The following is a 26,668-nucleotide window of genomic DNA, read 5'->3' as shown; positions in this document are numbered from 1 at the left end:
CAAACAGCATCAAATTCAGAAGCTTGTAAATAAAAATATATTCATTCAATGTTAAATAATATGAGCTATACTTGTAAGCTTATATTGCGGAGTTGTGAGGTCACTGTAAGTAGGTCAAAAACTCAAAGCAGGGCATTCCGTCGCCTGTTCGCACGATAGAAACAGATACAGTGGCCCTGAAAGAAACACTTGCTTAAACCACCAGATTAGGGCAGAAACTGCCATCTTAGAGTAGAAGAAGAGTTCTCTTTATCTATTCACACAGAGAGTTCGACATATCTTAGAACTGCACCCTTTTTCGGCACCTTAAGTGTTAACAATATGCTGTTACATCAACATTTCACACACACTGATGTTCCAGAGAAGGCGGGATCCGGACGTGAGCCAGTGTGGGCGGAGATGCCCAGTGCTCCAACAGGCTGTCTGTAAGATAGAAACAGATCCGCCTCCAACTTTGCTTTAACCAATAGGCTTCCATCAGAAGACCCTTTAACACGCATGCGCACTCTGTCTAAGCGCCTTTTTAGCTTTTCATTCGCTCCTACAGAGTGAACTTTTCTAGGTCCGTGCACGTTTAACTGCTGGACATAATACTTCTGTTACAAATAAACCTTATTGCTTGAATTGAGCTAAACGCCTCGACCTAAGTCTGTTCACCTGAGTTTTCTCCTCAACATGAGTTTTATTCCCAACAAGCTCAGAAAGTTCCGTAAATAGAGATATCAGGAGTTACTCACAAATTATTTAAAAGCTCAGAGCCAGGCTTTTTCTACTTAAAAGTACGTCTATGTCGTGACTAAAAGAAAAAGTAAGTGAATAAATAAATGTATGACACATCTATAAATGGAAGTGCTAAAATTACTTGGTTTTTTTGTGACGGTTTGCATTTGTTCTGTCTGGCTGTGGAAGATCCAAGACAAGAGTGTAGCACTTTATACTGCACCCATTTGCATGTTGTGCTATGAGTAAAGCCTTTTCTTCTTTTTCATATAATTATTATTATCATTTATCATTCGTCGCACTGACTCAGACTTTTGAAGGGGACAACCTCAAGTTGCATTATGGGACAGGTTTTTAGAGCTTGACCCATAAGACCTGCCTCCCTTGCATCAGTTATGAGCATGTATACAGTATAAAGAGTGACAAAGTCTGCATAGTAAGGAGGTCAGGCTGGATGGATGTGTCAAACAAAGACAGGACTATCACCCAGGAGTCCTCTGTTTGTGTCCCGCGTGAAACCAAAACTCATCAAATTTACTTATTTTTAGTGTTAAAACAGAGTTACTAATTTTGACTCAAACCATGATCGTTTCCTCAATCTAACAAACTAATTGTGTTGCCTAAACCTAAATAAGCTGTTTTGTTGTTGTGTTGTGTCAAATTCACAACATTAATCACTTAAAAAATAAGTTTAGCCCATCTGATGCATTAGAATGGTAGTGCTAATGGGCTGATAACATTTTAAATAGGTAATTGGAGAATAGCAAAAGAGAATATCATTTTCAGGTTCACTGCCAGCAACCAGGCTGCTGATCAATGGGCCATTCAGATACAAGGCCAATGCACTTTAGCCTCCATGGACTTTTGAGTTCATTTTAAATTTCACAATCGCATCAAAACTCGTCCATGCATCCCCCAGAGCTGCCCAAAGCAAGGTTACACTCAGCTGCTCTTGAAACCAGTGTCTTCCCCTCTGGTGTTAGAAACACATTATTCACTGCTCTCACCTCATTCAATGTCACACACACTGTCTTCCAACTCATACACATTCTTGTCTTCAGGCTCCTTGTCATTAATACTTCCTACACCTTACTGTTTCTCTTTTTCATGTCCCCCCCCTGCTACTCAGTGTTTAGCCCGGGTTGGGCTCTAACTAGACGCACTGCTGTTCACTTTGGTGAACTTTGGCATGACATACAGAGAGAGGAGGGAAGCAGAAGTGAAATGGTGGAAAAGCAGACCGCACTAGCTAGTAGCCCTGCACGGTGAGGTGAGCAGATATAGTGTAACTTGAATCACATAATTTAAAGTCAAGTTCAACTTTTTTTAGTTTTAAATCAGAGCTTAGTGCAAGCAAAACATGTGTGCATGTGAACCTTATATAACGAGGCCTACGAGGGAAAGAGTTGTTTTTGTTGTACAATGTTTCTCTGTTGTTCTTCCTGCGAGGCAAAAGCAAATGCATTTTCAGACACTTTAAGAAAGGGTAAATAATTGTGCCTTTGTTATAAGAGGTCACACAGCAACAAAATCAAATGCCGTCTGGGGCACTTGAAAGGGGCAAATGCATTTGACATTATTACATTGCCTTTATCTTTTGCTGCAGCCCTCCCAGGAAGCATATCTGAGGAAAGAGGCACCTGTTGGTGTTTAAAAACCTTGCAGTCCCAGGTCTCTTGAGTGTCGCTCTGCCACTGAATTCCAATAACATTGTGACAGATGACCCTGTCACACAGTCACACAGCTAGGACTCTTTGGCACGGAGACATAGCGAGACAATGTTGTTGTGAAGGTTCTAATCATTTAATGAAACATCCAGAGTCACGGTCTAATCATAGAAATGAAGTAGCACATTATTAGAGCTTGTTCTCTACGGTGGATCCTTGATTTCAGACAGAGGTAAAGCAGGTTTCTCATTTCTAGCCGGCAATTGCTGATTTTTTCGGATGAAATAACAACTGACTTTCAACTGGTGAGGATGCTGACCTGGGGCTTTTTTTGTGCGATTATAGCAATTAGCATTTTCTTTCAACTTTTGTGTCAGTCATTAGTACTTTGACACAGAACATGAATATTATCTGACAAAAGATGCCAATGTATCAACTGTACAGACATTAGCTGCACGATCTTCACCACATTGCTAGCTAGCTTACGGCTAACGTTTATACAAATACGCACAAATGTATACGAATATTTGCTTGGCTCTGTACCTGAACACACCTTTATTATTATAAGTATGAAAGGGCCAAATGGAAGGTCAGACTAATTTTATTTTTAGCATTTTAGCATTTTCACTTCACAGGATAAAAGGCGTTTGGGTGAGGACTAACTAATGTATTCAGCAAACACTATACTGAGTATCGCTGGATGGAGTAAATGGTGTGTAAACTTCCCCAAATCCAATAAACAGCTACACAGAGCCACTACCAGTAGCCTCTGGTACCTCTGTTAGTATCCCAGACTAAGCCCCACATAGTGGGGAAATACTACATGGTGGATGTGCTCACTGTGAGCACCCCTGTTGGGCATTTCTAACGTAACCTCCATTCTGTGCACCTTATATTTTGTGCTCTCTTGCCTCTAATTACCATACTTTGCACATCCCCTCAGTAAAATGCACAGACTAGAAACGAGATTAAAGAGAGAGTTCTTCCCATTCTCTCATTTTCTCTTTTGTGTGTCGTGTAATGCATTGCACCATGCTCTCATGAGTCAGTCAACCTGACTGGGAACAGGGGTGCTCACAGTGATAAAAAGATCTAACAAGCATAACTCAGCAATGGAAAACTAATTTTCCGTCTCTCTACATAATTTTCCGTGTTATCTGGCAAATTGATACACCGCAGAGTGTTATGTCTCCGATCTCAAAACCATCCATCACTGATCACAGAGGGAGACAATGAAATGACCTTAGTTTCATTTTTTTTCCGAGTACTCTCTGCAGCTGTAACAGTGTAGAGCATAATGGATTCTGGCTTCTTTGCTCCCACTTTGGGGAAGTACAAAGGCCAGAATCTCTTGTAATCACGCAGCTCATCTGATCTCAGAAGCCAGGCTCATCACTCAGACAGGTGAGCAGCTCAGGGTCTTTAGAGAAAAGGGACTTGTGAGGAACAATGGCTTGGACCATGTCTGGCACATTGAATGCATTCTGGCAATGGCTTCAGAGCAGATCATCAACCATGTTATTTCTACTGAACAAACTCAAGAGGAAATTAAAACCAGTCTGTCCATGAAATAACATTCAACTCACCAAAATATCTTTTGATGTCCTATGGTAAAAGCACCATTTGAAAATGATTCTTTCGAAGCAGCAACAACATCCTTTGTATAACTTTTAAATTATTTTCTAATACAGGCTTATGTGAAATATTATTCTAGTTCAGTGCATTAACTGCCATGCTCACAAAAATAGAAAGGCTTCAGAAAATAACACAGCTTTTTGCTATTACAGGCTTTTACAACAACTAAAAACACTGAGCAATCCTTTCATAAAGTTTTTGTGGTATGAACCTCAACCTTTTGTGCCTAAAACCTTAACCTGATGAACTGTTTTGGTTCTCTTCAACCTGTTTTGTTTTTAGTAAAAAAGCTCTAAAAAAACCCTCTACGCCACCTGCCTATCACCAATCAGAACAAAACAGTGGGGCATTTAGCTTCTAACGAGCCAGAAATTTGCATCAGCAGTGGAGATCTAAACAGAGCTTAAAGGAAAGAAAATAGTGGACATACAAGTGAATGCTAATGTCTGCTGGATAAGTAAACTGCCATCTGCTTGCTAAGTCGTTCACCGTTTGCATCTTTTTAATTAAGGTGATGATATGTAAAAAATGTTATTTACAGCAGCAACATAAACCAATTGTTTTGATCAATTAAACATTTTGTGTAATATATCATATGAACAACTCATCATCCTAGATACAAATTCCCTAACCGCTCCGAAAACTCTCGGGGTTCAGTTACTTAATATTTTAGTCATAACCACAAGCAAATTGTTGCTTGGCTGCACAGCAGGTGGTCACAGCAGGAAATCACATCTGTAACATTTCTCAATTAAAATGCCCAAAACTTTGGAATCAAAGATTTAATTGCAAAGCTTGCTCTAAAAACTTTTGTTTGCGACTTTGCTGGAAATCAATATAACAACTGTAGTTATTATTCAAGCTTTAGGCATGAGATCATTATCTTACAGTACTACTGTAGCCTCCTGGATAACTGTGAATGCTGCATTAGTGAATCAAAGGCATCATTTGGCACATAAAAGGGTTTTTCATGCTGCTGGCAATGTTGTGTTGTTCCCATTTTTATTTTTTGCTGTAAAAATTCATCTTGCCCAGTGAAACAGTGAAATTGTCTCGTAGGATTGGGAATTCAGTGTCCACAGGAACAATAGGGTTTATTTTCTAGCCTGAAAATTATCCAATAAATATTTTACTGAGTGTTTAGTCAGAGGAATCTCGGCTGAACCAAAAAAATCACACAAAATATGACCATACATATTGAAAAAAATCTGTGATATGATTGATAATAGCCCTCTCAAACTCAAGCAATTTGGCCAACTAGTTGCTAAGTCAGCAGTAAATTAACAATGAGACCTTGTCAAAGTTTCTCAGTACGATATTCAGAGAGAGATTGCCTCCACACGGCTCTCAACATGGCAGCTAACGATGCGAGCAGCACAAACAGTGCAAACAATGACAACAGTGCTGACAGAGCGCGTTAAACAGTGTTTAATGCTTCTGCAACAACGTTTTCAGCTGAAACAGCCCATTGGCACAGTGCAGTGGATTAGAGCCAGTGGAGCACAATAGAGAAACTCAGATTACAAGACACGCAAAGGGAAAGTGACTTCGTTGTTTGCTGCTGTATTAACACACTGAATATTGTTTAACTTTAAATCAGGCTCTAAGGAAAAAATATCAGCATGTCCAATACTCTTTCCTACAGAAGCAGCTGAGCAGCTCTGCTGTGATACATACGGTTCTCCGACTAAGACATAACCCCTCTTTTAGCCACGTCTGCAAGTTTGGCCTTTACAGAAAAGGTTATAGATGAAGGACAGCATTTCCTGCTCTGCTAGGCTCCCAGCATACTTAATGACCTGGTATGGGAATTCCTAGACTTTCCTTGACAACTTCTTGACTTGGAAAGTTTATAAGTTTATCTATTATTTTTTTCATTACCAATTCTGTCTGTGATATCAAACTGTTCCCCTGAATACAGATAGCTTGAGTTTGTCAGTGTCAAGGAATCCTGCTGATAACCCCGACAGTCCAAAGAGACCTTTAGAAACAAAGCAACTTGAAACTTCTTGCCTGCCTTCTGCATAATTATTATGATTCTCTGCAGAGACAGAAGGGTCGTTTTATAAGAATTTGAGTTTTGGATGAGACAAAGAGAGTAAATACAAATATAATATGTGAAAATACAAAAATTGTATTGGCCAGATACACTATATTTTGCATTTAAGCAATACGTATGTCTTAGCTGTTCCAGTCTAATTTCACTTCACAATGAACTGTATCATGTACCCTTGGATAAATTAGTGACAAGCAGGACAAGCAGTGCACTGCACCAGTATTTGCAGAGCTATTCAACACCACAGCACACACTTTAAGTGTAATTGGCTTCAACAAGCGTATGTATTCCCGCTGGTACAATGACAGTGAGAGATCCTTATTGCAGTCAAACAACACAACGTTTCTGTCAATTACAGCTTACACTTCTTTGAAAATGAGGGGCTTTCTTCCAATATTCAGCTCAGAATGCAAAAAGAACCATCTGTCCATCAAAAGCATCATCCCTCATCAATTATTCATGGTAGAGCTGACCAGTTGATTTTAGATTCATGCAGCAAGTTTCTCAACAGGACACATAATTGCTCCATATATATATATATATATATACCAAAACATGGTGAGATCCTTGAGATCAGGGGTGCCTCATTATTGTTACACGCTGATCAAAGAAGCCTGTCATCAGGTTGCATGAATCCACCTCAAAATACTTATAACAATTCCAAAAAATGAATCAGGCAAACTGGATCAAAGGTTTGCTGGAGGAAAGTTGAGAAGAAAAGGGAAACATTACAAGGTGCTGTCATACTGAATATTACTGTTCTTGCAAAGGAGGAAAAAAACTGCAGTTTGTTAATTTTACCAGGCGGATCATGACAATTTTAAAAGACACACAAGCATCACTGAAATAGTAAACATAATGAGACCGGCGCCAAATCTCGACACTACAACCCTTAAGTGTACAGCACAAGCACATGTATCCGCATATGCACGCACCACAGGCGTGCTATCGATAAGAGCAGCTTCAAAGCTCTACAGTACAGTTAGTGGTGAAGTTCTACAAGATACTACAAGAAGGCCCAGGTTTAAAGCAATGATCCCTCCTGCTCTATGGTTGAGAGCATTCCAATTAGAGAAACATGAACAACTCTGCAGCTCTCTTTCCGGCTACAGCTGGATGAGAGGACTGGCTCACTATTAGGCTAAATTCTGACATGATTAGCATAAAAGAAGAGAGTGGTAAGGGATTTTAATGGTTGTTTGATGACCTACAGCGCACTGGAGCATACTACTTTGACAAAACAACACTATTTAGGAAAGGAAGAATATAAGGCCCAAATAAATCCTCTACCAATTCTAAATCAGACAGTAAATCTGGACAGCGTAACAATTTAAATTGAATTGCACCCTGGATAGACTTCTCTCTCTTCATGGTCCTTTATAAAGTTAGTAACCTTTAGAAGTAGAGCACTGCTCATGTAAAATTCAAAAAGCCTTGAAGCAGGGTTGCTCTGTCAGTGCCTGTTTGCATCCATTGTGCCATGTGTTCCTACCTGGGAGACAGGAACCGTGGACATTTTGACACGTTGTTGAAACAGCACACTCAGTATGCGGTTTTGCTGCTCCAAGTCAAAGACACGGGTCCGCAGCTTCACACACTCCTCTTTCAAGTCCTAGAAATCCCCCAGAGAGAAGAAGAATGGACAGATAAGTGCGAATGACGGGGATATTTCAGAGAAGTACCACGTGTACCAGATGCTAATTCAGCAGGAACAGGACTCAAAGCTGTATTGCTGCAAGATGAGCACAGCAGTGCTCTAAAACATGGTCAACTGTGTTAAAAAACAATATGGATCACAGGCATTTTGCAGACGATTCCTCAGTCACAAAGGACTCCATATTCAAAAGGTAGAATAAAATTAATATATGTAATCATTAGGGGTGTAACGGTTCACTAAACTCACGGTTGGGTTCGGTACGATACAGTGGAGCCACGGTTCGGTACGTTTCGGTACAGTAGAAAACTATAAATGCCAGAGAAATGTACTTGATTTTAAAATATATTTATTCATTTCAACTAACATCATGAAGTTATTCTTTGACTTTGAACAATGATGGAACTATACCTGAGTGACCCATCTTCTGGGGTGTCTTCTTAGCAACACATAAGCATAAAAAACAAAAACTGCTCCTTAATGTTATGTAGTATTGTTACTTACATCTTGCTTACATCTTGTATTGTTACTTACATCTTGCAAAAGAGATTTGTAATCTCAATGGGACTACCTGTTTAAATAAAGGTTTTTACATTTTTAAATTTTTTTAAATTCAAACGTATTCGGTTCGTCATGCGTACCGAACCGTGAGCCTTGTACCGAACGGTTAAATACGAATACGCGTATCGTTACACCCCTAGTAATCATATACATATAGAATTGAAGCGAATAGATTGGCCCCAATGTCCCAGATACCCAATCAAGCTATTTGAGTCAGTATCGGCTCGTTATCTGATGTACTGGTATTGGTTCATCCTTAGAATTTATATGGATTTTACTTTTCTCAAGCCATCAGATCCATGACTCAAGTCTGACTTGTGTTTGGTAACCCAAAAGGATTTAAGATTCTACTGTTGAAGATCATGCGGTTTGACATGTGCTGCTAATCTTTCTCCATGTTGGTGACATGCAGTTGCTGATCATTGTGACAGTTATCGTATCCCTGACGGATTCTAATGGCTGACAGGATTAACGACGCGTCAATGCTGCAGAGACAAAGACAAACCTTCTGTGTGAGGAGGGCCTGGACCACCTGGTTAGCCACCTTGAAGAGAGTTGAAAGAAAGGCAGTTAGAATATGTAAAAAAAAAAAAATGCATTCATGAGTCTGGCAATTATTTTGATTTCAGAACTTTCTGTGGAGCTTTGAAATGGAGAGAGACTGTAAATGAAAACGACCCAGTGCAAACGCCATCAGAGAGAATCTAGAGGCATGTCAGATGATGTCAGGACAAATTGACAGCGTGTTGCATCACAAAGTCAGATTTAGTGAAATCACACAGCAGCTGCCTGCAGTTAGTCCACGTGACTTTATTCTCATCACATAAATAAAACAAAATAGAGTAAAAAAAAGAAAAATCTGAACAAATGTCTTTTTTGAGAGAATGTTTCTTTATACCTACAAAATGCATCTGCTGACCTGAATGCATGTGTCAGACTCACCAAACTTTGGTCTTCTTAATATTTGATGAAAAAAGAAATATTTCGTTGAGTTTTTATTGTTAATATAAAAAGGTATCATCTGAAATGTCTTCTTTCCTGCCAATAATGTCTGAAGCGGAAGCATACACTACCGTGACACTGGAATAATAATGTTTCCGCTTTTGAGTGCCTCAAAATGATTCCCCTCTGCCTCTTTCATCTATCTACCAAAACAACTCGCCTCGGCTCATTTACACCATGACAGGAAGCCTTCTGAATGCTTTCCCCCCCAAAAAAAGATGAATGTGCATAATAAGACTGAAAAGCAGGAGAAGAGAAATTCATCCCACAGCTGAAACTCTAAAATGTCTGTCCTCAACCAGAGAATGTTAAATTCTCATGGGCAGCAATCTCCATGGTAACAAGCCCATTAGTGAAGCCTGCTAAAAAAAATAAAGTGGATCAGTCTTGCTGACTGGAGAGAGATGAGCGAAAAGAAGGGAACGAGATGGAGAGACAATCAAAGGGTTGTCAGGGAGAAAAAGGAGTGCAGGCAGACACGCCACATGCAGGAGCTTCTCTTCCCTTCTTCCCTTCTCTTGGCTCTCCTCTATGGACTGCACTAACACTGGCGTAGATAATAGGCTGAGTGTGCAAATGTGTCTCTAGCTAGAAGCTGATCGTCATCTCAAGTCCTAACCAACAGATAACTTTGTCTGGCCTGAAGTTAAAAGTTAGAGAACGGTTGTCCAACATTTTGGGATTTTTTTTGTTTATATTAATTTTCCTATCAAGAGTGAGGGGTAGAAATTGATACCACTCTCATAAATGTGCAGGAGCAGCAAACCAGGTTAGCCTAGCTTAGCATAACAACTGGAGGCAAGGGGGAAAAAAGAACCACCAGCCAGCACCTTGAAAGCTCTAACACATGTTGGGTTTTGTTTGTTTAAATAACACTACACCATTAGCTTGCTGTGCAAAGGGGAAAAATAATACACACACTTCCAAAGCTCCGACAAAAATACACTTGAGAAAGTTAACAACTGTCCAAACTTATAGTGGAGTGTATAGTGACAAATCAGTAGAATACTGTCTTAATTAATGAGCTAGCTGTTTCCCCTTGTCGCCAGTCTTTATGCTGAGCTAAGCTCATCAAATCCTGGCTACGGCTTCATATTAACCCTACAGACATGAAGGAGGGAATAAGTTTGTTTTCTTATTTCTTCAGAATCAGCTGTTAGCATTATGTTGTTGACATTGTGGAAATTTTACACAAGCAATTATATTTTGCCCTGCAACGTTTGCTATACTGCAAACCAGTACTGACGTGAGATACATCTGTCATTTACAATAAGTTAAACGCTGTTTGAAAATGTATTGTGGGACATGTGGAGCGTAACAGTACAAGCACTGAAGATAGATAGTAAAATTTCACAAGGCAGTAGCACTCACCTCATCCAGACAGTGTTCATACTGCTTCCTCTGATTGTCGTTTTCCATTGACAGAGCAGAGTTCTCAGCCTGTAGAAGACACACACAGATAAACTGCATGAATTACATGAAATATCATTTAGAAACATCCAGACATAGTTTTTTCGTCTCAGCTGAGAATCAAATACACATGATAAAAATAATATGATCGTTCCTGCAAAAAAAAAAACAAGCATCTTTATAACTGTGAGCCTTTGATGATATTTTCGTCTTCTCTCAGACAAACAGAGAAGCAGACCGATGGATAGTGAGGAGGCTCTCTCCCTACAGCACTGTAGAGTTTGCTGGTTCACTGGAGAAAGATCCAAATGAATGAAGCTTTACATTTCAGGCATCCAAACTCCATCGGGCAGAACTTCACAGTGTCTGTAATGCTCACTTGAGGTAGATATAATTCAATTACTGACTGAGGTTTTGCACGACGGCTAACAAAAAAACACATTCTTGAAACTCAGGAGGTGACTTTCCACTGAAAATGATTAATCCAGTAAATCTTAAAGGCCAGGCTGAGGTGGCTTGCTTTCACTAAAGTGCTGTGGGCAGCTCCTCCGAACAACAGGCTCACAAAACATCTTGGAAATGGCGGATAATGGCAGATGTGAGCAGGGTTCAAAATAAGTGGCCGCCTCACAGCGAGGCATTGTCTTCAAACCCAAGGAGATAATCGCCGCAGTATTTTAACTCGGTTGTCAATGGTCCACACAACGACGTCTCATTTTCTTTCTGAGAGAGGAATCTTTGGACGGTGTTTAAAAGGCCACAGATCAGCCTGAAGGCTTGCAGCTGGTCTGTGTAAAGGTCAGGGAAGTCCAAGTTATGAGTTTGAACTTTAAGTGTTTGAGCCTTAATATCGTATGGGTTGCGTGAGCTCACACTTGCTATTGGTGTAGCAGTACATCTTTACAAATGAGCATGATTGATTCACATGTTAATGCAGGTTAAGAGAACAACCTCTCTTTTCAATACATATTGCATTTAAAATCTTAATTTATAAAAATGATGGAGCTGTTTTTGCCTCTGCATAAAGATCACAAATAATATCCAGAATGTAAACATAAATCACGTGAAAAGATGCAAAATGTTTGGCTGCGTGCTTACCGCCATGCTCCCTCATGCTTGTTTTTGCAGTTATCATGGTTGATCAGCAGCGAGCATCGAATCAATCAGTGTTTCAGACTTAACTGTCAAATTCCACTGAATATTAGTTTTTGGTTGAGGGGCTGAGAGGAGTCAGTGACTTCACCTCGGTCTAAAAGCACAGCGAGCTCAGTTTGTTTTTATCATTTATCGCTTCACTCTTATTTGTGGATCTTAAGCATTTTTTTTTCTTTCAGTTTTTCACAGATTATATGGAAGGTACCCAAGTGTGCCATAACGACTGGAAAGTAGTTTCAAACTAAATGGAAAACCTTGTAATGTTTCTCCAGTTCGGCGTTAAAGTTTAATTATAAAATAAAGGCAGCCACCATGAAGAGGCAACGGCACGGAAACCACAAAATACACTCAGAATGATCCATTAGGGTCAACAAAGTCGACAAGAAAATTGATGTAATTTAAAGCGCCACTTTATTGTAAAAAATCATCACTAATGACAGAGTGGTTATGCGGGCTTATAGTATGCAAGCATGAGACCACAGTATTAGCAGAGGAAATTAAATATCACTGAAATATCACTGAAATGGTAATATGGTGGCTGGTGAAAATTCAGCAAGCATCCGCGCTGGTAATTACTGTCACACAATCATTGTGACGTTATCAGGATGCGGGATGCAACTTTGTTGTCTTTGCAGTGATGAGATGAGCTTTGATTCCCGTATCATGTGGTTTGCATTATGCTGCTGGCAATCAATCAATAAAATAATGGAAATCTGCCGATGTATTTGCTGTTTGGTCAGTTTGAATTTAATCGTTTGCTTGGTTTTCGCACTTTATTTACAGGTTTTTAGCAGAGTCCACAAGTTTTAGCTTGACGTGTTATACATTGTGTTTTTCAGAAAAAGTCAGGCTTTTCACATATGCCATCGTTTGCATGTGAGCTGTACTCTGTTGCACTATGCATGTTTGGACAAGGATAATGTGTAGGACTTAAATGTTTTTTTCCAATCTAAAATTGTCTGACTTTTTGTCCGTATGACCTCAGGCTTCACATTCTCACTCCCAGCATGTCAAATACCGAGGCTCGCTAAGTGTGCCTAAGCTTCAAACGATCCCTGCTTTCTTAGAATAAAAAAAAGGCTTTTTCTGTGCCTAACGAGTTTACTCCTGATCAGCCAAGAATTACTGTTTTCATATGTATTTCATAAAAGAGCACCATGGTTACAGCAAAAGCTCCAGGTATGTGGTAGAAGTGGAATTATGAAATTCTACTGTTAAACAAATGTATGTTCCTAAAGCATTGAGGGATAACTCTGTAATATGCAACCGCTAAATGAGCTGCGAGGGCAAACGAGCTGCCTACATGTAAGGATACGTCCAGTAACAGCGCTTGGTTTTGCCTCTAACGGGCTCAGATTGTCACTATAACTGTCTGACAACAAAATGGAATGAACCCTACAGAGACTCAAAAAGTTTTTACTTGCCTTTCATTTGATCCAGTCTGTTTGTTTTAGTGTCCAAGTCCCGCTCAAGGAGAAGTCTCGTAGTGAAATCTGAATATCCCTATACCCAAATAAACAAGCCAAGGGCGGCCATTGAATTCAAAGATCTTAATCATCTAAACATTCTGCCATGACATGGAAAATCATCACCTCATACGATTTGAGAATGAGACTTCTCCTTGAGCGGGGCTCTTCCCATAATGTTGTCAGACACTTATGATAACAATCAGAGCCTGCCATGGCAAAACATAAGCACTGTTAGTGAATGTAAATTACAGAGCCAGCTGGCCTCAATACATTGCATTACATGCTCAGTACCAGACCAATTTCAGAAATTGTTGTCCCTGTGCATCAGTTAGACACAAATCATGGGGAAATAGGGTCCAGGTTGAAAAGAATAACTAAGTAACCCTTTAAGGTAAAGCACAATCGTTATTACTGATCATAACTTTAAAAACAACATTAACAAATACGACCATCACAAAATAAAATCCAGCACAACAACCGCAGAATTAGCAAAGTGAATCCTGTTTCTGGGTGGATTTTACCTTTAGGCTTGGCTTTTGCAGGAGTTATAAAAGTGTGATCAATAATAACTGGGAGACCTCTCACAGAATGGCAAGTCCTATTACCTTCAGCAGGCAAGGTGTGACAGCGAGGCACACTGTACAGTCACTGGAACACTGGCTGCAAATGTTAACTACCCTGTCAGCATTTTAATTATCACTTTCTGATTTGAATAACTCCTTTGTATCCCACTGGTCCCCGTCTTGCCCCTTGCACCGCTCTGCAGCATAATGGGGTCTCGTTTTCTGTGATCTCATTTTTAAAGATGGATAGAGCAGCGATGAAACACTGATTGTGCTTGTTCCTCACCTACACGGCTCACTGGTATTTCAACGGGCAAACAAAGCTACACAGACTCGGGTGCTGTGAATGACACGCGACGGTGGTTAATGATCATTTCCTTCAAACAAGTTCATGCTTTTCATTGGATAACTGACACACTTTCATGCTACAGTGTTCTTGAGGAATCCAGTACCTGAGGCAGCTTTTGAATTATTTTGATGCATCTTAGATTCCACTAATGATTGAATGTATTCTTGCCCTCAGCAAGCAAGTTTCACCACAACACCCAGTCGAACACAACAAAAATAGCAATTCAAAGCTAAAGTACAGGGGCAATTCTAAAGGTTTGATGAAGGCCAGTAAGACAAAATTAAACATTTGAATGGCCAGATTTGGTCCACAGGTCACATTTTGCCTACCTGTGCTATAGCGGGAAACAAAAGTGCGAATTAATTTTATTTTAGTTAATAAACAACCACTCAAAGTGTTAACGCCATGTCACATCTTTAACAACCCTTACCCTGTAATCCTTCCTTTTTCTTAAATAGGAAGACATTTAAATCTTGTAGTGATCAGACAGACCGTAATGTAACCACTACAATAATGTTCAGTCCTTGGAAAAACAGCCTTGTGTGCCGTCCTTGAGCTGCCCAATTATTCCAAGTCTCTATTGAAATACGTCTGATAAAAAAAGAAAGAGTGGTACTCTCAATATATCGATCAATGTGACATTTCAGGGATGGGAAAAGGGAGGAGTGGGGAAATGGGGAACAGTAGGGGGAAGGGGAAGAAGTGGACCATGCAATCCGCTTTACCTCCAGAGCTCGGAGTCGCTCTTGCAGGGGATTGCTGTCCTTTGAATTTTCATCTGACCCTCCGCCGGCCTCGGGCGAGGCAGGCATCTCTGCTGCTGTAGCTGTGGGACCCTCCAGACTGTCTTGCTGCTTCCACATTTCCTCCAGGAGTTTGTCCTGAAACGCAGTGAGAGCGGATCAAAGACCTTCAAGTCACAAAGAAAATGACAAATGCATTCTTCATCATTGTGGGCTCCACTTGTATTAGCAATAAATCTTGATAAATGACACACAAACTACATTTATAAAACTTCCACTTCACTTCAAAGTTCATAAACCCAGTATACTTTCATTGGTGACATTGCATCAAATGACCCCCTGTTATGTGACTGTCAGTCTTGGGGAATCAACACTTACTGTGAAGCTTCAGCAGAATTGTAGCCTTTTTGAGCTTTGGTTCACTGAGCTGTATGGTTGACTATAGTTACATCCCAAAAACTACCCAAGTGCACCTGCTGTTTTTGGTTCATGTGTGCGCAACGGAGCAAAGTCCAAAAGGGCTGGCTGAAGAGGAATACAAATTGGAGGGTGTGTTGACTTATAAATACACTCTCAGCCAGTCACATCGCTGGGCTCATCGTTAAACACCAAGAATCAGCGTCTCCAGAAAATCACGTTGTTGTACTTCTCTGGAGGATGCAGAGCAACGTAATCTGAACATACAGCATCACAAACCCACAGCCAGAAGCACACAGGGATTTTAACGTGAATTAGTTTAATTCAATTAATAACAATAGACTGTTTGGTGAAACAGTTTATATGACTGCATCAATCCAATGCTATTGTATTCATATTCCTACTGTATTTTCATGTTGTAAATGGTCACATCATAATTTTAAATGCTAATTTTGAAATGCAATTCAAGAATAAAGAATGAAACGCTGATTTAACAATCATTTTAACAATTGAAAAGGAGGCTGAGGTATAAATGAGCCCTGGTAATCTGACGTCTCCACAGAACACAACAGAACCCTGAGTTGTGAAGGACCAGTCTTAGTGTGCAGAGGTGTGTGTGTGTGTGTGTGTGTGTGTGTGTGTGTGTGGTTATTCTGTTGCAGCCTGATGTCTTTTGCACGTGATTTGATGAAGGTAAACTCAGTGGACGGCCGCGTGTAATGGCACAGTGCTCTTCTCTGATAAAAGGCTGTCCTGCTTTTGTCTCCTACTGCTTTCAGACGGCTGCAGGGACTCAGTGAACTGAAGGAGAAGCTATTCATTCGGTATAAAGCAGCCGTGGACAAAGAAACTCATATTCACTGACAGATAAACGCAGGCTGACAACGATGTTCCTGCCTTAACCACATTGAAAGATGTTTTTGATGCTGATTGAAACAGACCTAGTTGGAGAGTGATTCATTTCAATGGCTTATTCAAATTTTGAAGCATCATTCAGTTATTGCTGCGCATTTGCTCCAAAATGAACTTTGCTCTCGTTTGATAAGAAGTAATACCGTGCCGTCTATTCTTAAAGGTAAAGTCCAATGGCCAATTTTCAAAAGAAGCGTCAACAACTTGCTTCACACTGCCACGGCTTGCACTGGTTGTTGGGATGCCAGAAAAGTAGGGCACTGAAAGTCTTTCTCTCTCCTCATATGAATGCTTTTAACGTGAAAAAGTTGACGGAAACTTAACAGATGGATCAGGCGTGTGATAAAGAAGAAACAGCTGGATTTAATTGGAGTATAAAATGATGCGCTCGGTTGAAAAAGAGAAACTGAGAGCAGCAGAGTGGTACATATAACATAACTCTTTTTTTTTGTTTTAGGCTACAGGTAATTCCCCTCCTATATGTTTTTGTTTTTATTGGTCTTAATTGTTTGTTCCATTGACTATTTTTTGATATTCCGCCTATATTTGAAAACGTTTTTTGGTGATTTTATGGTCAGTGTTTTGTCAGTGTTTTCTAAAAGACCAATCTAATCCAAAATACTGTATTCAGATTTTGATCTTCCCCTTAATTATTAAGCCCTCGTAACGTTTAGGAAACTAAAACTAGACAGACTGTTGTTGGGAGAAGAACCAAACCTGCTATCTCCAGAGTCAGATGATGTATCTAACAACACTCTACTCACACTTTCACTGTCTTTGCTACTCAGAGAGTCTTCACTGCAGTGACAAGAGGTCACTTGTAAGGAAAACACATTTATTTGTTTGAACAAATGCCCGTTTTCTGGTTAGAACCGTCGCTCCGGCTCACAAGCTCACACAAGCTGGGCGTACACTTCCTGTCCAGTGTGAAGTGGCAGACAGGCGAAGTTGACAAGTGGCTGGTGAAGAGAGTGGAATATTTACCAAGACAAAGAGAGACAAATATTTTCAGCTTTTAACGCTGAATGTGACCAGAGAGCAGCAGCACTGGAGCTGGTAGGTATTGAGCTCAGTGGTTCAGCTATGATGTCCTTGTGATTCAGTTGAAGCCTTGACTTTCCTCCGAAGGGTTCAAGTGTCCCTGTGGTATTGACTTGGATTTTAATTTTTTTATTTTAAGTGCTAACTCCCAGGAAATGAACACCGCTTTAAATAAATCAGCTTTCATCTCAATTGGCTGCATTTTTGTTGCATACATTTGAATCTTGATAGAGGAAATTATAAACGTGACTTGAAACATGAAGCCATCATCTGAAAAAGATCAATCGTAAGCCTAATGGCAAATCATCCATATAGGATTTTCTAAAGTGTTATATCTGCAATCTGGATGATGAAAAGTGGAGAGAGAAAAAATCAATTGCTCCCATATTTTACAGCTCTGTGCACGAAAAAAGCTCAAACTACTGTTTCACTTCATCATCTAAAGTTTTTCAGTTTCTTGACAATACTTCATTTGATTCAAATCAAAATGGTTTGAGCAAGAACAGCGTAAACATCAGTGTTATAAAACCATAATAACACCAAAGGACTTAGTGACCGGTGGTCCCTCTTGTACCTTGTATGCTTTCATGAGGTCCAGTGGGTCCACCTTGGGCCCTTCCAGTGAGTCCTGGTTCTGTAGTAGCGTCCGCACCGTCTCCTCCATGCTGCGTTCAAGAAGACAACAGGCAAAGTGGTCAGAGTAACCCACTGGATGGCAGGAAGTGCTTGAGAATCAAAAGCGTAATGGGCATGATGGAAAAAAACTTTGAATTTAAAGTTGAAGTTAACATTTTAAAACCATTCTAAAAGCTCAACTAGTTGACCAAACACTGTATATATTCACATTAGATGCATTTTGAGCGTTTCTAAGATTATCACAATTGAAGATGTAAAAATATTTAAATATATATAATGATGATGAGGATACACCTTTGTTTATATTTGGATCACTGCCTTTATAGCTTATGACAAAGCACAGACTGAATAGGGAAATTAACAATGTCTGCAGAACAATGTAATGTTTCCAGCTCGGTGAGTACAGTGATGAAGTTGGTATTTGGATGCAAAGCTATAGAAATGAGGGGTTGTGAAGCTGATACACCTGTTGATGGACGTTCTCATGTTATGGGGACATTTCTCTTTTAAAGAACACATTTCAGCATTTGCAATGACTGCATAGGTTACACTGTTAAAGCTGCAATTTAATTCATGTCATGCTGTGTTGTACTATTTATACTTAAACAGGCAGATTAACAAGAAAGAGTTCAGCTGCTTAGAATTTTAATTGATTCCCTGAATCCAACATGTTTCTGCAATCTGCCTTCAGAAGAATCACATAAAACATAAAACACTGTGGCTTTAATGAGGAAGAACTGATATTTTGGCCACTTTGGGGGCAGCAGAAATGAAATGTGAACACTTCATTGACATATCACCACCTTTCCATGTTGATATGGGAAACGTGTTAGCAAACAGTTTCTAATTCCAGCAGATACAAAGCAACATTACCAGTCATTTGGAGAATATCTTTTTTTTTTCTTGCAGAGCGCAGCAATATAAGTGGCCTCTTTCACATTGCACATAGTTATTGATCCATGAGTTAACATTAAAAAAAGATTGTAGCGTAGATTTATTGTTTGATTTCAGGTATTATCTGACCCAAATTAGATATTCTAATTTTCTAAAAGCTTCCACTGCAGTGTAGTCTTGCCTTGTGATTTTGTAATTGTTTTCCCTCCGAGCTGTCTATGCTTGATAGACACTGACCATGTTCCGCAGAGTGTTGTGCGCAGTGACATTTTGCTCTGTCACTTCCAGAGCAGCTTCTCGCCGTGTATGATGCATGTGGCACAGTCTTTAGCACTAGCTGCTGACTGTGAGCACACCACTGGCATTCCTGGCCCAAGCCACTAGCCACCAACCTGAAACAAACCCGGCCAAAATGAAATGATGCCACCCTCTGTTACCACCAATGCTCTCTGAAGTGATAGTGAGGAGTACAAAGGTCAAATCTAGAGCATCTACTCCAGTAATAAGAGTGTATGAGTTGACACATCTTCCTGTGTGCCCTGTATGAATACATCTGGTACTAAATCTACTAAAGGTATTATTACACAAATCTTTTTCGGCTTCTTTTGGTTATATTTCACAGCATCTGAGCATCACTAAATGAAACTGTCGCAATTTACCATCGATCATTTTATCATTTTAAAACTGGTGCCGGACCAAGGTCCTCGTGCTTCCTCCTCACAGAGTCGCACAAATCCACCTGACTCCATTCGACATTCATGTTATTCTCAGCAATATTTCAGTCAAAGCCTCCACTTTTTCCCCACTCGGTAGTCACCCCATGCTGCTTTCCCAACTGAACTCTCACCGGTGCTGGTCATTTGAAATGAGGCTAACCACACGGGTCCTCAGACTTTGTCATTACTTTGTGTTTGTGATTGGGCACTGAAGGGAAAGTGGGTCTCTTGGTCTCCCAGTGGACCATGTGGGGAATAATGTGCAGCCGAGTGCTCTCAGAAAGGGGAAAAACAAGCTCCTACCCTGTTCGGCTCGAACCTAACAAGGCCCCGTACTCTCTTTGCCATCTCAGACTCATGACTGCAGTCTAGCAGGAGAGACGTCTGCGGTCTGATTGTCCCCGTGTGTTCAACCTCATTTCAGAAGTGCTGCTGAATGAACGCTGAATTGTTCTTTTGCGCTAACTTACTTTGGATTTGGAAAAATGTCTGTTGCATTCTGGTTCTGGCCACATTGTAAAAAGTCACAAGAGACAGATTAAAACTGCTTTCACAGGCTGCGCTGGATTCCCTGTGACTCATAAACTGACCTTTACATGTAAAACCGTTGTTCTTTTGAGACAAGAAACGCACCAGAACATGACAACGGCAACACTGTGCTGTTGACAATTAACTTGTGCCACGTTGCAACGGCTTTTTGCTCCGTTAAGCAGACTGTAAAGCTTCTAAAGCACTGCCTGCTGTTTACAGCCAGATCAGTAACTTAAGGCGTGAATCTGGATTGTTTCACAAGTAGCCAGTTTACAAGCTCATTTTAAACTAAATCCTCGTCAGACGATGGCGATGGTTATGATATGATATGATAGCATCATTTCCAAATGAAGTGTATGTTGTAGATTATTGCACAATATCAGAAGGCATTTTTGCAAAGTTCAGAATTGACTCTGTGGACATTGAAAACTAACATTCTAATGTCGTATGAAGCAAATGTTCTTTTTTTAGACACAAATACAGTTCATACTATACTTTTGGGAAGTAATGAATACATATGGTGCTTTTTATGCCTTTTAACAAACTAGTCATTGTACTTCAACTCTTTAAGCTTTAATATAATCAATATTGAAGGTGAAATATAACTCTCTGGACTCCTGAAAGATCTAATTTATTGAAGTAATCTTTAAATCATAAATGCGAAGCATTATTTTGGTTCATAACATTCCAGCTCTTCCTTTAAATATGGAAGATCTACCAATCTATCATGTACTATGAAGCAGTACACATGCTGCATGTATACTCTCTACACATGCAGACACACGTGTGCACCCATGCATGTGTTTACAGTATGTATATGATGTACGTAGGTATTTGTCGTGAGGGGTTTCTGCTGCTCTGTGACATTTTGCCACAGGCTGCACTTTTCGTGCCCGACTATGTATGAATGAACGGCCTAGTTTCACCCTTAACCCCTGCAGTAACGTGACCCCTTTCCCCACTGAGCCAGTGCCAGACACAAGCTGTATGTGGAAGCACCTCACTACTATTCCTCTCAAGGGTTTTCCTCCCTGTTTATTTGCAGCACACTGATGCATTTAGGTGTATTTAAATATACTGACAAGAATTCCATATTTATTTGATGTCAACAGAAGGATAATTTGGTCATACTAACTCAGCTGGATCCCACTGCATTTACTTAATAACCCAAAATGTGTGGATGTCAAAAAAAGGGGTGTAGATGTTTGTTTTGACAGTTCATATAAAATCAATCTGTAAATGCTAAATAGTTAGGTGATGAATGAGTCAAATGAGTTCATTGTTTGGTGTTCCATCATTCCATCCATTGTCTACGCCCACTTATTGCTAAACAAGGTCACTGAAACTGTAGACTATTAACAATCATACTCAAGACAGAAAAAGTTCTTTACTTTTTAAAACAAACATCTTAACCAATTTAACAATCTTCATCTTGTGCAGAACGGGCCAAGTTGCTCTTATAGTTATGAAATACCAAGACAGCAAACTGTCTTACTCCTTTGAACCCTGACAAAGGCAGCGCAGACCAGACCCACATTCTAATCTTTAAAATGAAAGCCCTAGACATATACTATTTGCAGTCCTGTATTTCATCATTTTCATGTTGTTTATTCGTCCCCCCCCCCCAAAGTGCATAAAGACAATGTAATGTATGTCATATCTATAAACAGAGAGGTTTTTTATATTATCAAATGGAAACACTTAAAACTTAATCATCTACTTTTCTTCTAATAATGAAATAAGAAAGCAAGAGAAAAAAGATAAGTATAGCATCTCAAATGATGAGCCAACAAAATGACTCAGACATGATTTGGTGTTTGTTGTAAATCTAAATTCAAATCAAAAACCACCCAGATCTTTTCATGTGGAAAATATCTAAAAACTTGTAAGATTTGAGTGATGAAGTTGTTCTGTAAATAAAATATGAGACACAAAGGATCCTCCAGAGCTTCACCAGCACCACTTAAGGGTCGTTAGAGGCCAGTGTTTAAAGAAATATCACCGGCAAATCAGAGCACTGACTTAAAAAGGCTGCTTTTCGATTAGACAAAAACAGATCTAGAAATACTCATCATAACAATTAACCTGTCTCTGTCTCAGCAACACACTTCAGTGACATTTAGCGTTCACGAACACCCTAGCCATATTTGTAATGCTAAATATGTTACCCCCTGTTCGTCCAGCATAAAACTCAATCAGGTTCACTCTGTCCCGTAGCCTTCTTTGAGGAAGCTAGTCTTAAAGTTTGGTGCAGCATAATTTACATAGTTTATTTAAGTTATACCACAATTAAATCAGGTTTAAAACGTAATGCTAAGACAAAAATGAGACCAAAAGGTTGTGCTATACAGTTGTCTGACACATCCCTCTGTGATAACTAACAGGGAGGAAAGAAGAAACTTAATTTAGCTAAATATTAGGCAGTGGTTCAGATCTGCGTGGCAGGGGTGAATTAATTTACAGTCACATATCATCGGGCCTCATCTCACACCTCACTGAGCATATGCAGATGACATCGAACTTGGATCACGAGGGGCCATCAGCAGCCTGACAGTTGGCTGGACATAATGCTCGGTTATTATTTCTCTTTATGGCATGCTGGGAGGGGAGATCAATACGTGAGGACACAGTGGTAGCCTCTCGCTGCAGTAGGTTGACACTTCATATCAGGTTTTAGTGTCGGCTACTCCAATAAAACTGAGCATATCTTTTCTTTCCAAGACAGTTCTCTGCGTGAAGTGGGCTCTCAAGTTAATGAAAATGTTGATGTCGCCACTGAAGCCCAGCAGTTCATCACATTTGGTGTTCGGCCTTTGATGGATGTGTGCTATGCATTATGTTTGTTGCTCGCTTCCACGGTTTGTCATTGACTTGTGGCCACTGGCTTTCAATCTACCGAGATATAAGCTACTGTGATACAGGGGGAACCTTTTGATACTAAAAAAAAAGTCGGCATAGCTGGCAAGCTGTAGTGTCTTGCACAGGAGATTGAGGGCAGCAATGTTTCAAAATTGTCATTAAATAAGCAATGAACTATGAAAACATCTTATATGGAGATAATTGCAGGTGGGTTTTCAAATCTCACTTGTCAGGGATCCAAACAGTGTCGCCTGTCTGATGGCAGTCAGTTGGCATGAGACACCTGGGCGACGCCTCCATCGGTCCCTTTTTTTCTGTCAATGCTCTCCACCTTTGCAAGGCAACGTTGACGGTAACTCTGTTTATTCCTCGCTTGCCTTCTTGTGAATGTCAAATGATTTGCTCTTGTTTTTGAAGTTTCATTGTTTGTAGTCATCGCTCATCTTTCCTTTGTTTGTTCGGTCATAGTAACTCTTGACTGACAGTAAATTAAATCATTAGTAGTTCCTGAAATTGTATATATCTGAAACTAAATACAGAGATACAGAGACTATTTGAATGTAAGGTCAATCATTGAAATAGAAATGTTAATGAAATCATTGTTATTTAATGCAAAGTCTTCGGCCCCAATTTGTACAACTCCCTATGGAGCCCCAAGAGGCTTTAGATAACTTTTCCCCTGTAAGATCTCAAATATTGGCATCAGTATTTGCCTTTAAAAGTCAGGCTCTCGTAGAGAACGCCGCTGTGTTTCAGTGTCGTGTTGCTGGTGTGGGGAAGGTGCTACCTGGAGAAGTGCTGCTGCAGTGACACCATCTGCCGCCCACCCTGCTGAGACTTAGCCCTCTCCCTTCTCTCCACGCCCAGATGTTGTTTGTTCTCCAGTTGGGGATTATTATTATGGATCAGTCTTGGTGGCGTAGCTGCAGGGGAGAGGAGTAAACACAGTACATTTGTTGTTAATCTTGCATATTATAATCCCACTGACGATTTCAAAGATACAGACAGTACATCTGTTCATTTCCCTTTCCCTGTTATAGCTATGTTTTCTTTTTAAAGTTTGGAAAAGAACAGGACCGGTGCAGAGCATCTCCTCTCTCCACCTCACACACCGTAGTTTTGAATTAGTGTCGACATACAGGTTTACCCCACAACTGACAGGTTAGGCGAACTCCCTTCTCTTTACTCACATTTAAACAGGGCCTTGGGGTAAACTGTCATTTTGGAACCAAATACCTGTATATATATATTTAAAAAATGAAAAAATCAAGGATGTCATCATACTGCTAACGGTAGCAAAAGTTCTGGTGTTGTTCATATTCTAATTACCATATTGCCTTATGGCTAGTCCTTTGGGTGTTTACCTGTCTGAATATTACTCAGCTGAAAAACAGTTGTGACACAAAAGAATATATGTGTTTCAGTGGTCTGTTCTCGTTCTTCTGCTGAGAGTAAATGTGAATTCAGCAAACCATATTTGTGTCGATCAGCTGCACACAATGACCCTGATAAACCTGCATCGCTACAGTAGGGAGTTTTCAATGTATCTCTATGAATTACTCTGTGCTTGTTAAATCCTTGCTTTGCATCGACTTAATTGGAATTTACATGTAGTGTCACTCTGCGGAGGGATATGAAGAGGCCAGCAGAATTGCCCATCAAAATGACAATGGTTCAGCAATAATCAGTCAGCTGTGGCGCAGGTTTTTAGCCACAGGTTTGTGACTCAGTGAATCAGTAACTCCACCATGCAGGGCTTCAGTACAGGAAGAAAATAAAGAATTATTTATTGTATTTTAATAGATGTTTGAATCGATTCATCTCAATTCACACTATAATGAATGAATATAATGTGTATGATTTCAATCTGGTATTGAATCTGCTATCACCAACCCTATACACTTTTGTCACAGCAGACATTTTGTCATGTTATAACAGGAAAAGCACAGCTGCATCTAACATCAACAAAGCATGGCTCAGTTCCTTCGTGTCCTAGAAAGCCATACAAGTGAGCAACATGCACAGTGCCAGAGTCCTCGAATTAAGAAAACAAAATGTCACAAATACCCACCATTAATGGTATTAATATGTGCTGTTGATGATACACACGCATCAGAATGGTTGCTTTGTAAAAGGTCTATACAGCTGCTATGATTACCATTGTTGTTGTGACCAGAATGCTGAATGAATGCTCAGGAAAAATAATCTACACATGTGAACTAGCCACATGCATATAGCAGGGTTGCCGAAACTGAAACAATCCTTTACAGAATTAACAGTCAACCTGTCCACCCTGTACATGCATCAGGGTCATTCAATTAGTCATTGGATGTATTAAATAATCGGTCCGATTTACATATATTTTTCTTTCTTTTTGAGAATGTATTCCATCAGATTTTCCCTCGTTTGTCTGTCCTTCGTCCCAGAAGAGCATGTAAACGAATAGCTGGTGTACTCAAAACATTATTTGAGTATTTTCATTCTTTCATGCAAAGGGAAGGTCAAATCTAAAAAAAAGCAAAAGCAAAATTTGAGGGACCTGACACACATGTGAACCCTGAATCGGCACTGCCATCTAGTGATGTTTGCAGATTACTGCAGGATCACTGCACAGTCTCAACATAACTCATTTCAATGTTCATCCACCTGTTGTCCCCTCCTGCTTTGAATCCTGAGGACCTAACAAAGAAAGGTTTCGATGCAGTCAAATAGTTCACATGTTCTTGCTAAGAAAAAAGCCTGTTCACAGTTTTTTTTCATTGTCTCACGAAGTAGCTAACTGAAGCCTTTTGTTTTTTTTTGCATTTTATGCAAAGGCACTTTACTTCATTTTGCATCGTCATAGCAGGAACAGCACAGGTGAAATTACTAATGATAATAATTTACATTTTCAGTTCCAGGCTCACTGTCTTTGCTTACTGGGACACTTAATGGAATGGAGCCTTCATCTAAGTTATAAGTTACACCTGCGTTTTGTCTGCCATAACAAGTGTGCTGTAAAACAGGACCATAAGACTGAAGCTCTTAAGCCACATTAATCAAGTTACCTACAATGCCCAAATGCTTTTTCCGCCTTGTTCTGAGAAAAGTCATCTTCCAGTCGACAGCACACAGTATAGTCTCCTGATGAAATTGCCAAAAGTAGTAGTAGTAGTAGTAGTAGTAGTAGAGTAGTAGTAATGTAGTAGTAGTAATGTAGTAGTAGTAATGGTAGTAGTAGTAGTAGTCGTAGTAGTCGTAGTCGTAGTAGTAGTAGTAGTAGTTGTAGTAGTCGTAGTAGTTGTAGCAGCAGTGCTTTATTTCAGTCCCTATTAACAATTTTCTAAAAAGAATGTACATATAAATAGATAACAATAAGGCATTACATTTAAGGGAAAACCAAAAGATATTGACCAAACAGCTGTCGGCTGAAGCTGAGCTTATTCTACCCTTTTTACAACATGCAGCCCTTACACGTAGGTTTAGTCCATACAAAATCAAAACAAAGTTCCAAATGTTCCATGCACAATAATAATCATGACTTTATTCCTTGTCACAACCACCCCACAAGTTATAAATATATTCTTTAATATTTGTACAATTACATATTTCCTATTCCCCTAAATAAATACTTTTCTCATTTCAAACAACCTCTGAGAAGAGAATAGCATGCAAGTTAATCAATAATGCATTGGTTGG

The 26,668-nt window shown here is 39.8% G+C and overlaps 1 protein-coding gene across 1 annotated transcript in view; it reads right to left on the bottom strand.

The window, feature by feature from the left end:
* Positions 1 to 23,806, bottom strand: part of LOC306783077 (nck-associated protein 5-like) — a gene marked incomplete at both ends in the record, with an annotated part of 39,073 nt that extends 15,267 nt beyond the window's left edge. Inside the window, 6 exons of the mRNA XM_079276606.1 lie at positions 7,571 to 7,690; positions 8,799 to 8,837; positions 10,667 to 10,735; positions 14,967 to 15,122; positions 17,929 to 18,019; positions 23,778 to 23,806. Of these exons, the coding sequence (XP_079132732.1) occupies positions 7,571 to 7,690; positions 8,799 to 8,837; positions 10,667 to 10,735; positions 14,967 to 15,122; positions 17,929 to 18,019; positions 23,778 to 23,806 (504 nt within the window). The remainder of the gene's footprint in view (positions 1 to 7,570; positions 7,691 to 8,798; positions 8,838 to 10,666; positions 10,736 to 14,966; positions 15,123 to 17,928; positions 18,020 to 23,777) is intronic.
* Positions 23,807 to 26,668: the final 2,862 nt, after the last annotated feature.

This window comes from Melanostigma gelatinosum (assembly GCF_949748355.1).
Source record: "Melanostigma gelatinosum genome assembly, chromosome: 10".
In the NCBI taxonomy this organism is placed as follows: Eukaryota; Metazoa; Chordata; class Actinopteri; order Perciformes; family Zoarcidae; genus Melanostigma; species Melanostigma gelatinosum.
Note: the sequence above shows the minus strand (reverse complement) of the source record. Positions and strands in the feature narration are given on the sequence as shown.